This window comes from Lacerta agilis, chromosome 13 (genome assembly GCF_009819535.1).
Source record: "Lacerta agilis isolate rLacAgi1 chromosome 13, rLacAgi1.pri, whole genome shotgun sequence".
Lineage (NCBI taxonomy): Eukaryota > Metazoa > Chordata > Lepidosauria > Squamata > Lacertidae > Lacerta > Lacerta agilis.
In genome coordinates this window covers 30,442,265-30,455,174 of record NC_046324.1, presented here as the reverse complement: position 1 = coordinate 30,455,174, position 12,910 = coordinate 30,442,265, and the positions used below count along the sequence as shown (strand labels likewise).

At 44.7% G+C, this 12,910-nt stretch overlaps 1 protein-coding gene across 3 annotated transcripts; it reads left to right on the top strand.

Moving 5' to 3' along the window:
• The first annotated feature begins 576 nt into the window (after positions 1-576).
• Positions 577-12,581, top strand: C1QTNF8 (C1q and TNF related 8). 3 transcript variants are annotated; one of them, XM_033167216.1, is made up of 3 exons: positions 577-889; positions 10,094-10,331; positions 11,865-12,581. In XM_033167216.1, the coding sequence occupies exons 2-3, from the start codon at positions 10,100-10,102 to the stop codon at positions 12,410-12,412; spliced, it is 780 nt and encodes a 259-aa protein (XP_033023107.1). In that variant the 5' UTR covers positions 577-889; positions 10,094-10,099; the 3' UTR covers positions 12,413-12,581. The 3 variants fall into 3 exon arrangements, with proteins under 3 accessions (XP_033023107.1, XP_033023108.1, XP_033023106.1); XM_033167217.1 differs by lacking the exon at positions 577-889 and adding an exon at positions 6,152-6,168; XM_033167215.1 differs by lacking the exon at positions 577-889 and adding an exon at positions 8,630-8,709.
• Positions 12,582-12,910: the final 329 nt, after the last annotated feature.

The window sequence follows — 12,910 nt, the reverse complement described above, 5'->3', positions numbered from 1 at the left end:
GGACCCCCCTGGGTGCACGGACCACCAGTTGGGAACCACTACTCTACAACATAAGGTCATAAGAAGAGCCTATTGGAAAAGTCCAATGGCCCATCTAGTCCAGCATCCTGTTGGACCGTGGCCAATTAGAGGCCTATGGGAAATCTGCGAGCAAGATCTGAGTCCAACAGCACTCTCCCTTTCTGTGGTTTCCAGCAACCGGCATTCAGATGCATGCTGGGTAAGGCACAGAGGTAAAGCTATCGGCTTCATGGAATAGATGGTTTGCAGGAGGAGCTCTGAAGGAAGAGCAAGAGAAAGCAAGGGATGTCTTTATGGGGCAAAAGTCTACAGCTGACCTGAATCCTACACTTAAAGTTCATAGAATGTATATTCTCAGCTCAGTGCTGATCCAAGACTCCAAAGCACGTTGCATGGTTGGAAAGTTCACTCCCTTGCCAAAGCCGAGAACATCTGTCGATCACATTACATTAATAAATTCTTTTGGGAGGGAAAGTGGCCTTCTAAGGGATGCTAGTTCTCAAAGAAAAATGAATTCCACATGTCTCCCTCTTGTCCATTTGGGTGCAGAAGACGTTGGTCTGGTTAAGTTTCCTGCCTCCTCTTTTAACCTGAAGATGCAGAAGCTGAACCCACAACATCATTTTGGATGTGTGTGCAAGCAACTCCAAGAAAATCTTCCTGAGAGCCACTGGCCATGTGAGGCCACAGAGTTTCATAAGAAGTTGGCTTGCTACCCAGTGTTTCGTTTGGATACCAGGAAGGGAGATTCTAACGGCGGGAGAAACCACAAGTCTGATCCCTGAATGAACAAGGGAGCACTCAGATCTCCAGGCTGAGCAAAGGGCAGCTAGGAAGCTGAGGAGAAAGGAGTTTTTGAGTCACAAAGGTAAGTTGTGTGACACCCGAACTAGTGATATGCAGCAGAATGAAAGCTTATGCCAAGGAATTCATAGGGGTGGCAAACCGAGAAGGCCACAAGTTTGGTTGCTCCAGTTTTTGAGTTTGAAGTGTTACTATGGATTGGGGGAGAAATTGATCTGTTACTAGGATCGGGGGAGAAATTTGACTCTGTTCCCAATTTAGTGAGGAACTAGCCAATTCATACTCCTTGAACCAATATGCGAACCAAGATAGAATTTTTTGAAATGCACTTTTATCCAAATTTTGTGATGTAGTGGTCCAGTCAAGCAATGTGTACAACCATGCATATATTAGAGGAAAGGGTGCATAAAAATGCATATATTGGTGAAAATAACATACAAAAATGCATTATAGTAGGGGGTGTTGCCTGCAACAAAGTGTGCCTTAGTCAAAACTGGATATAAAAATGTGTATTTTTAGGAGAAGTATGCACTCAAATGCTGATGAATTTTCATGAGAGTTTTTCAAACTGCTTTGGAAAGGGGGGGACTGAATTTCAGATTGGAAAAATGAGAAACCAAAAGAAGCTGAAATGAACAGATTTGTTCATCCCTGTAACCTGTCAGTGGGGTAAATGAGGCAGTGATGATGTCTTTCCTGGACTGATCTGGACAGAGGTGCAAAAATGGGCATATAATCCAGGTGATTTATTCATGGAAGATTACATTGGTATGATATTTTCCTTTCTATATGGAATAGTTAAGCATGTTTTGAGAACACGAAATGAAATCCCCTAATATCAGAATTTTTCTTCTCCATTTCCCCCGATATATGCATTTTTGCACACATTGCTTGGCTGAAGAACTGCGCTGCAAAATTGTGAGAAGTGTGAATTCTGAAGGATGGCCGGGTTTCAATTCACATTTAGTTTTGGAGAGTGCAAATTACCGGTATCAAATCAAATCAAATCATTCTTTATTACGGTCAAAGACCAGCTCTTAAAAAGGAGGTAAAGTAAAAATAAAAATAAATACAGCGGATCCCTTTGACGAAACACTTTCTGGGGATGTTACATATATAAAACTCTTTGAACAAGATTTAAAAGAAAATTATTAATTGCATTACAATGTTAAAGATTTAAAATAGTGGCTGCAGAAGGCTGAGCCCGGCTCGCTCGAGATTCCATTGAGGAGAAACTTAGATGGGCTGAGAGGAAGGTCTATATCTGCAAATTTGGACACAAAATCTGGCAACCGCCCTGGTAATCATCGGGTCTTTACCTAACAAGAGCAGGTTGTATAACTGCTTTTCTGGGAGGCTTGCAAACCTCACCAGTATGGGGTCCATGATCTCCCTTCGAGCTTCTTCATATAGAGGGCATCTGAAGAATTACCGGTATGTAGGTTTGCCTTTAAATGTGGACTGTACTGAACGTCTCCCCCAGCCCTACTCCTGACATGAATGGGGGTGGGAGGTGAAGGAAGAAGGCAGATCCCACCCTGGGGCCTCTTCTTGCTGATCCCCACTTTGCCAAAGACAAGATTGGATCAAAAAGGATTTGGGACGGTTGCATCCTAGATAGGTAGGGGGAAGTCTGCCAGGTTTTCCCCTCCCGCTACTGTGCAGCAGAAAGCCTGTCTGGATCAGCTGAGCAGCCATTGACAGAATTGGTTTCCTGCCTCATTACATCAAAGCTGCATAGACTGGTGCCGGGTTCCTGTTGCGTCTGTCTGCGGCTCTCGTCACAGCAAGCTTCCCTTGCACCGGGTGGTGATATCGACTTTTATGATCAATGCCATGCTAATGCAGTCACACAAAAAGAGCAGCCCCGGGCAGGGAGGGAGGGGAGGCTCTCTGCTGAATTCTTCTGAACTGCTGTTGGCAAGGATTCCACAGGTGCCACCCTCACCCTCCGAGCCAGGAGCAATGACCTGTTGTTGCAGATATCAGAGTAGCATAGTGCTCTGGTAGAAGGAGGGGAAGCTCTTTTACCCATGGGTCATAATGTCCTTTCTCCTCTAGTCCTAGAAGCATGGCTTTCTGCTATAGGGTTGCCTGATTCCAAGCAGTGAAAACCCAGAGGTAAAAGTTGTTGAGCTTCTTGAGCTATTTTTTTTAATGGAAATTCTGCAAAAATGGCACTGTTCGGATTTTCCTGGACATTTTGCCAATTTCTGCCCAGACACTGCTGCTGACTGCATTATTCCAGATATGTTCGGGAAATTCCGGACATATGGCAACCCTACTTTATGCTGTAGGGCCAAGAGAAGGAATATCATGAAGCAAACATGAGAAACACACTGAGGACATGCAGAGTACTTTGTCCTTGCCAATGGGGAGGGGTGTAGGCATCTGTCAATTTCAGTTTCTCAGTTTCTCCTTTTTCCAAATATTTTCCAACCTCCTTTTTCTAGTTCAGTTCTCTGCATTTGTGTGTGTGTTCCTTAAACGTTGTCTGCATTGTAGGGAATAATTTGCATCTTATTGTTCCTAATAGATACGGTACATTTTTTGCAGGACATTTGTCCAAATGCAATGCATTTTAAAAGAATATTGTTATAGATTTGGGCCCCCCCTAAACCCTAGAAATTAATAAATGATAGGATTTTGATTATTTGGAGTATTGAAGGGAGGATTGGAAGCCAGTGGAAAAATACAGGCTAAGCTTCCTTTCCAAGCACTTGGGATAGAGGCATTAACATGACAAAAGGTGTCGATGGCCCACCGGAAAGGAATTCTTGGGCCTGGGCAGACAAAGGTTGCCATGGTGATGTGGTGTGTGTTTGAGGTGTCAGGAAAAGAGAGGCATTAGAGCAAGGGGTTCTGGGAAGAAGAAGGGAGAGAACAGACAAGAGATCCATCTTGGGCAGGCAGGCTGAAGGCTGGCTGGGAGAGATTCCTTTGCCTCCAGTGCAGCACTGCTTTGGGGGACAAGGTTTGCTGGAAATGACCATGCTGTAAGATCTGGACTCCCTCCATGCAGACAGAAGGTGTAAATAGGCGAATAAACCATATTTCTTAAAGCTATGACAGCCTCCGCTGGGTGAGCACCTGGAATCTTGCTACTAGTTGGCATGAAAGGGGGGGTGGCACCCAACTTCTGTAACAGTATGCTATTTTCACTAATGTATGCATTCTTATGCACACGTTTCTCTAATATATGCAACTTTTCACACATTCGAGGAATAGTAAAGCAAATCTGACTTTGCATCCCCTTTCCTAACTTAGTAGTAAAAGAAAGAAAGAAAAAAATGAGGGCTTATTCCTAGCCAAAACATTTGGCTGGAAATGGTATGAAACCCAGGTTCCCCCTTTGCCAGGAACATAACTGTAATGGAAAGAGCTCTGCTTCTGACTCAATGGGAATTAAAAAAAACAAAAAACTTAATGTGTTGAGATTATGATTCAGCTCTCTGTTACAGCCCAAGGCAGCCCAATAGGGTTGCCACCCTGCCTTCTGGTAGGGCTCCTCTGCTATTAACAGCTGCATGGCAGGCAGTAATTCAACAGGCAAAGCTTTCCCAAAGGAGAAGATATCTACTTGTGCTATTACTGTTGACAGTGCAGGATCCCTTGCCTGATGATGAGGGGAGAAAGCTTACATTATCTTCAGAAGGGGAAATATTACCTTTCTGGGTGTTCACACTGTTGCCCCAGCAGGGAATAGAACAGGTACGCATAACAAACATTTAGCAGGGGACAATGCTCATTTTCTTGCAATGCCAAGATTCACCTGCTGATTTCTGCAGATCAAGCTGACCCAACCCCTTTCTTTGGTCAGCTGGCAACCATAGTTATGAAGGGGGTCTGTTCACATGGGTCTGCACCCTCCTGGAGCCTTTGTGAACTCTTGCAAACAGGGCTTCCAGTGTGGCTGCCCCTGTTCTGTGAGGATACAACAGGCACCCACTGTTTGCACTTTCTGGAAACAACTGAAGAGTGGCTGGGGCAGGGTACTACTACTACTACTACTACTACTACTACTACTACTACTACTACTTATTCTGTTCTGACAAACTTTTCTAGCTGGACGAATGGGTCTCTGCCATGGGCATCCTTTGGTATCTGTCTGTCTGTCTTTCTGTCTGTCTGTCTGTCTGTCTGTCTGTCTGTCTGTCTAAGTCAGTGTGGTGTATTGGTTAGTGTTAGAGTGTCAGACAAGGATTTGAGAGGCCAGGGTTCAAATCCCTACTCAGCCATGAAGCTCACTGGGTGACCTTGGGCCAGTTGCTGCCTCTTAGCCAAACCAACCTCACAGGGGTGTTCTGGGGATTAAATGAGGAGGAGGAGGAAATTATGTCTTCCACCTTGAGCCCCATGGAGAACGAGCAGGAATAAAAGGGCAACACAAGCACACACATTTCTGTTGTTTTTGTGTTCTTATTTATCTTTTTAAAATTGTACATCACCTTGAGATGCATTGTGGAAGACGATCAATAAAAAATAATCATAATACATACTGCTATGATGACTAATTATTATTAATTATTAGTATTAATTATTAGTATTTTGCATGCTTAATGTCACATCTTAATTTGGCCCTCAGGCAAAACCTGGCCATTCACTGCATGTATAGAACTGCTGTTTCTGTTTTTATTGTGTAAATCACTTTGAGACACCTGAGTGCAACAATGCGACTAATAAATAATGATAATTGTACATTACAACGTATGTCACAATAATGCAGGAGATCTGTGCCTTTTCCATTTCTATGCCGCTTTTTCCATGCCTTTCTATATACCTAAAAACACAAGGCTGTCATCACACAGCCACTTTGGGAGGATTTCTAGTGCCTCATTACGATCCTAGCTTAGCGTGAAGAAATGCAGTTGGGAAGGTGAAAAGTGAGTTTAATAGTTGCATGGGAGATATAACTATATCTATTCCCAAAAATCCTTGAACCACCACTTGTTTTGGCTACTAACACTATCAAAATGTCTCAAAACCATTTGGCGGCAGAGGGACTTATATCAGCAGGATGTTCCCAGAAGCAGCAGAAAACACTGTAAACACTTTGACCATTGCTGTAGTAGCTGCACTTCTTTTCTGAAGTCGAAGCTTCCTTGCTGAAATCTCCACCCCTTTTTGTGGCTCAAACATCACGGTGCTAGAGAACCAACGCCAGCCCCTGCTGTCTGCCCAAACGCCCAGAGGAAAGCGACCCCAGTCCGTGGGAAGCTCTGAAGCCAAGAGGAAGACGGAGTGAAGGAGACAGCTCTGCTTCCTCCGGAGGGGTGGCAGTGATGTCACTTCCTTCCCATCAGTCCTAAGGAAGAACCTTCAGATCTCCCATCCCACAGCAAGGTAACCTGGGTGGCCAATGGGCATTGTAGTTCAGAAGGTCCTAGAAGGGCACCATGTTGGGGGGAAAGGGGAGGAGCCCTCATGTCTCCTTCACAATGCCACTGCTGTCCCTGTCCAGGAGAGAAATTAGGTGCCCTTGGGGTCAAAGCAGAAGCCATGATGGCTTTAGACATTCTGGGGCTTTCCTGGGAAAATTGGGACTGTTGGAGCGTATTCCCTTGCCAGAAACCCTGGAGAGCTGTTGCTAGTCAGTGTAGGAAATCCTGAGCAAGTTGGACCAATGGCCTGGCTTGGCATAAAGTGGATTACTTTGTTCCTAAGAACAGAAGTCACCATGACAAAAAGACAAGTACTTTCCAGTTTCAAATTAACACCACTATTGATTTTAGAACAACCCCCGCTGTGTTTCCTGACTTTGCAATGAAAAGGCTCCCATAATCTTTGAGCCAGCAATTGGTCTGGTTTCCTTTTCCTCCACTTCAAAGATAAGGATTTCTTCTCAATAACATGATCAGCTTTGAATACTCCCAGAGAAATGTAATCTCGGTCTTGCCATTTGGAAGGCAGAAATGGCCCCTGGCCATCAGCTTAGCTCTTTAACTCCCTCTCCAAGCTTTTCTTTGATTCCTTCTTGTGCCAAGGGGAGAGAGACTTTAAGATTCATTTGCTGGATCAGGCCTAAAGGTGTCCCAATTTTTTGCCATAGGAAGCTGCCTTATACCAAGTCAGACCCTCGCTCTTTCTCAATATTATGGGTTTGAGTTTTTTGCTCTTTTTTCATGTTGTGCTTTTGTATTGTATTTTTCTGTTGTGAACCACCATGCAATCAGTGGATGAACGGCATTATACAAATTTTAATAATAATAATAATAATAATAATAATAATAATAATAATAATACCACTGAGTCGCTGATGTGATACCATGTGAGGATCTGAAAGGGTTACACACAGATCTAGCTACGCCGTCACACAGGAACTGACGTGATGTTTTACTTTGTAATATGAGACTTCTATAATTCTCAGACCGACTGTGAAGTCTGTGTGAGAAGGTTGGTTTCGTTTTTGCTTGTACCGGAGAGGAGCCATGAATGCCTCATCTCCGGGCATTTGATTTATGCTACGCTGTAATAAATATGCTTTGCTGACAGTGGAGGAGTCAGTGTACGTTTGTTAAAGACTACTGATTATACAAAGACGATATTGCAGGAGGTAACGCTTCACGAACGCTGTGCATTTAAACTCTGCTATGAAAGTGAAAGTATTTTGGAACTACGTGATCGGGAAGCCTGCCGGACCCATTTTGGTGATTTATGGCTTCTGAATGCGGGGGTTTTATTACTCCTAACCCCTCGCAACACAAAAGTGCTCTCCCCACCCCTGAAAGTAGCAGACCAATGAAAAGAGATGCAGGTGAGAAAATTCATAATGGAAAGACGTCCTGTCATGTAGGCTACTCTGTTACTAAATACTACAGAGAAGAGGGCATTTGGGGCTTCTCTTTCCAGTGGTAGCAACACATCAGCCACAATGCCTTGCTTGGACTGCCATAGCAAAAAAGTACCCAAAAGTATGAAGTTGCAATTATGTCCCTATATTCAGCTGTGAAATATTGTGGGGCATGTGTGCAGTATTCTTATTTCCTTATTTCAGATTGGGAATCAGAGTCTGAAAAAAGGGCAATTTTTTAACATGGCAGGGGGAAGGGGTACCAACCTTTCGGATTTTTGAGTAAGTGCCATGGGGGCCACACAACTCTTATAACTTCCACTATAATTTATCTGAGCCATGAAAATCACATGGGAGTGGTAAAGAGGGCTACTCTCCCAACTTCCTCCTTCAGCTCTATGTACTTTTCAAGGAATTAAAAAGTAGCCACCCTCAACACTTTGTGACCAAACGGGAAGTCAGTGTGTGAGTTTTGCTCAAACATGGGTGCCAGGAAAAGAAAACGGGGTGCCATTGTGACCACTGGTGCCATGCTGGTGACTCTTGGTTCAAGGTCACCTAGTGAGCTTCATAGGGACACGGGTGGCGTTGTGGTCTAAACCACTGAGTCTCTTGGGGTTGCCGATCAGAAGGTCGGTGGTTTGAATGCCCACGACAGGGTGAGCTCCTGTTGCTCGGTCCCTGCTCCTGCCAACCTAGTAGTTCGAAAGCACGTCAAAGTGCAAGTAGATAAATAGGTACCACTCCGGCGGGAAGGTAAACGGCATTCTGGTTCGCCAGAAGCAGCTTAGTCATGCTGGCCACATGACCCGGAAGCTGTCTGTGCACAAACGCCAGCTCCCTTGGCCAGTAAAGCGAGATGAGCGCCGCAACCCCAGAGTTGTCCACGACTGGACTTAACGGTCAGGGGTCCCTTTACCTTTAGTGAGCTTCATACTGGAGGTGAGATTTGAACGGGGGACTTAACAGGCTCCCAATATGAATTGATGATGTTTTCTTGGTTTCTCTAGGACAACCTCTCATAAAACCGCAAGGACAGCGAAGCTTTTGGATCGTTAGTAATACCACAGGGGAAAACGACGAGCTTAAACTGGGTGAGTTCGTGGCAAGTAAAAATGATTATCACTTCACCTCTGAAGGATCTGTATCTGCATATAACGGGGACACCGAGAAGCACAGTAAGCTGAGATGTTATCCGTACTAAGTAATGTTTGTTCTGGTACAGTGTGAGCATGGTGTGATGTCCTTGAGCTCCAGAAGCTCAAAAATTAAACCTCAGCAGATGCAAGGCTTGCTTTCTCAAGGAACGAAGCAATATCAAGCTTCATTTGACCCCCAAAAAGGGGTAAGAAAACAGGCAGATGGGGACTGGTTGAGGACAGGCTGAGAATGGTGGTGCAGTGTCCCTGTTTTGCCTCATGGACCACCCTCCACACATAATTCCACTTAATGGTTTGAACTCACAAGCCAAATCTTTGACTTCAGGTTTCTAGCGTATTTTTGCTAATGCCCCATGACAGCTTAGCAGGTGCTCTTTCAAATCTTTGCTGTTAAAGAGGAAGTGGGGGAAACTAAACACACTGACTTCGGGACTAATAGAAGGTGTCTTTATTTTCTACAACAACCTAATAAGCCCAAAATATGTGTCTCAGACCCCAGGATGCTTCCTTTCACCCATCACTCTTTTTACTAACCCCCCCCCCCCATGGTTGAAGCATCTGTCATGGTGAGCAAATAGGGCTCTGATCGGTTTTTGTCATGTTCAGACACCGCAGGCCCGCTGCACTCATTCATCATTTTATATACAGGTAGCTACAGCAGATAAATGAGACTGTGGGATGGATGTTTCTCTGGCAAAATAGTTAATAATAGATTTGATGCATTTTCTCTTTTCCTACCGATCTTCTTCAGCTGCATGCGAAGCAAAGGTGTCAGCAAACCTTTTTTCCAAAAAAAAAAAAGTCCTGAGCTGAAAAAGGATCAGGCATGTTGTGGAAGAAAATAAGTTAAAGCAGTGCTTTTTTTCTGGGGGTAAGCAGGGGTACGCATACCCCTAAACATTTTGTGAATGTTTGTACTTTTGTCCATTTACTGTGTTTATTTTTTCCCAATTTGAACTATAAAATGGTGGTTTTCTTGAGTCAAAATGAGAGTACCCCTAAACATTTTTTTAATAGAAAAAAGCACTGCGTTAAGCTGGAAAAGGTTCAGAAAAGGGCAACCAAAATAACCCCATGGTTTTTAAGCAGCAGACAATGGAGATACAAAAAGGCTGCCAAAGCAGCACAACATAAAAATAATTAAAATTAGCCATAAATTCAGAAGACAGCCAGAAAAAAACCACCACCACCACCAGTTGTTTTTGTTGTTGTTTGTTGTTCCTGATTCAGCAAGATGCCAGCAATGCAAGGGTAAGTTTGGTGGCCCAGAGTCCCTCCCCTCTCCCTTGAAAACATTTCTTCCTTCTAATCTGGCTAGTCCAAGATGAGGGTGCCCCTTCTCCTGCTCTTGGCTTCTTCTCTGCATGCCACAAGACCACTGGGTGAAAAAGCCTTCCCAAAGAGAGAGGCCCGGAGGGTTTCATCATGTGTGCGATGCTGCGGGCCGGCTGAGCAGCCCAGCTCCATCACCGCTTCCCGCTACACTCGGATGACCAGCGACTCCGTCTATGCCATGCCCAGGATCCAGCCCACCATCAACATCACAATCTTGAAAGGTAAGCAGCTGTCCAAGGTTAGTCCTTCTTCCCTGCAAGAGTCGCTTCACGTGGGCACATTTATTGCTCAATGTCTGCAGCATCCAGTGCTGAAGTGTGTTAATGGCATTCCGAAACCATAGACATTGATTGTTCATTGATTTGCAACATGCTTTAAAAAACAACAACCCCAAACCCCCTGCTTTTCGACACCCCCATCTCTTCACCAAAGGCTTATGAATGTGAATGATAAGACGGTCTCTGTCCTCCGTCTTATAACTGAAAAGACACAGCACAAAAGGAAAAAGGCTTTGGAGGGAGGAGGCGGAGAAAGCAAACCCAGGCACTGTTTCTTAGTTACAGGGTTCTTATAATGACCAGTTGGAATGGAAAAGCACTCAACATCATTTCAAATGTACTCTTTTTTCAGTGGAACAAATTCACACATTCAGCTGCAAGCAATTTGGTGCTGACTAATCTGGTGATGGATGGATGTTCCTCTAGGGGCTGTCCTCATGACCTAGCTACCTTTACCTTCACCCTTTAATTCCGCCTCCCAGCTGAGCAACGTTTATGTATTTACCTAAAAGTATTTTCCTTAAGTTGCTTTTTAGGGCTTTGCCCTCACAAAGTGATACACAGCCAAGAGCAAGGGAAATTATCCAGATATAGTAGTAACGCTGGCAAGGATCCATAATATTTTAAGGAGCTTTGCTGTAACACTCAGGCTGATTCCAATCTCAGTAAAAGATAGCATTGAAGAGGGATATATGCAAAGCTCAACTACGAGGTCTGCAGAGATCTACTGTGTGCATGCCAACTTGACCCATCTCAGCAGTGGGCACCCAGAAGGACCACAGAAGCAAATATCAGCATGAGGGCACGTATACAGGTAAAGGTGGTCCTTCATATAAACTATAGACATGTTTAATGCCACTTGTTCAAAATCCATTCCTTATTGGCATCGCCCCTTACTTCGCATGTCCCAAAACTGAATTCTAGCTTTGAAAACTGGCTCCTGGATATTAAAAGATTCAGAAAGTACTACTTCACTCAGCGCATAGTTAAACTATGGAACTCACCCCCGCAGGAGGCAGTGGTGGCCACCATCTGGGATGGCTTTAAAAAAGGGATAGACAAATTCATGGAGGTTCAGGCTATCAGTGGCTCCTATCCATGATGGCTATACTCTGCCTCCTTTGGCTAAGCCTGCAACACTTCTGAATACCAGTAGCTGAGAAGTGCAGGAAGGGAAAGTGATCTTGTGCTCAGGCTCTGCTTGTGGGTTTTCCACAGGCATCTGGTTGGCCACTCTGAGAACAGGAAGTTGGACTAGATGGGCCATTGGCCTGATCCAGCAGGTTCTTCTTATGTTTTTGCCTGGTCTCCATAGAATCATAGAGTTGGAAGGGACGTAAATGGTCATTTAGTCCAATGCCCTGCAATTCAGGAATGCAGTCAAACTATTGTCCTGGCCAGATACCCCTACCCTCCAGCCCACAACTACATGGGAGATAAGCACTTTCACAATCTGCCTTCTCCTTGTGCCCTCAGGCGAAAAAGGTGAAATGGGAGAGCGAGGAATTTCTGGCCTGGAAGGCAAAGCGGGTAAACGAGGCCTTCGTGGTCATAGCGGCCAGAAAGGGCAAAAAGGCCACATTGGGCCACCAGGCAACTCCTGCAAGCAACATTACGTGGCCTTTTCTGTGGGCCGGCGGAAACCCCTCCACAGTTCTGACTACTACCAGCACGTCACTTTCGACACCGAGTTCGTCAACCTCTACAAACACTTCAACATGTTCACGGGGAAGTTCTTCTGCTATGTGCCAGGGATCTACTTCTTCAACCTCAATGTCCATACCTGGAATTACAAGGAAACCTATCTCCACATCATGAAGAACGACAACGAGGTGGCCATTCTCTACTCGCAGCCCAGCGAGCGGAGCATTATGCAGAGCCAGAGCCTCATGCTCGACCTCCACGAAGGGGATGAGGTTTGGGTGCGGATGTTCAAGCGGGAGAGGGAGAACGGCATCTACAGTGAGGAGTCAGACATCTACATCACCTTCAACGGCCATTTGATTAAGCCAGCCGTCGAGTGACAGGCTCCAGGTCTAAGATAGGATAAGTGGTCCCACCTGTTCTCTCAAGGGGGCATGTCCATGGACTGCTTACCTACATGGGGTCCAAGAGAAATTTGGGAGGGTAACCCATGAACAAGTGCTTTGAGGCTTGCTGTTTCCACCAGGTCCTCATCTGCACCGTAAAGCAGTATCAAAACACTTTAGGCAGCCATGTCTTCTCCCAAGGAATCCTGGGAAGTGCAGTTTGTGGTTGTTGGGAGACCCCTATTCCCTTCCATTAGCTACAGCACCCAGACTTTTAAATTTGATTATACCGCACTTGTTTGTTGTTATTGTTATTGTTCTGTTTGTTTTATATACCTTAAACTTGATGTAAAAACTTAATTTTTTTTTAAAAAAAGAATAGGGGTTTCCTAACACCTTTCAGCCACTTTAACAAAGTACACTTCCCATGATTCTTTAGGGGAAGACATGGCTGTTTAAAGTGCTTTGATACTGCTTTAAATGCAGAGTGCG

Excerpts from the sequence above, each read along its gene's own strand:
- C1QTNF8 (XM_033167216.1), top strand. The coding sequence starts at position 10,100 with ATGAGGGTGCCCCTTCTCCTGCTCTTGGCTTCTTCTCTGCATGCCACA. Across the intron at positions 10,332-11,864 it reads CAACATCACAATCTTGAAAG|GCGAAAAAGGTGAAATGGGA; the intron begins GTAAGCAGCTGT and ends TTGTGCCCTCAG.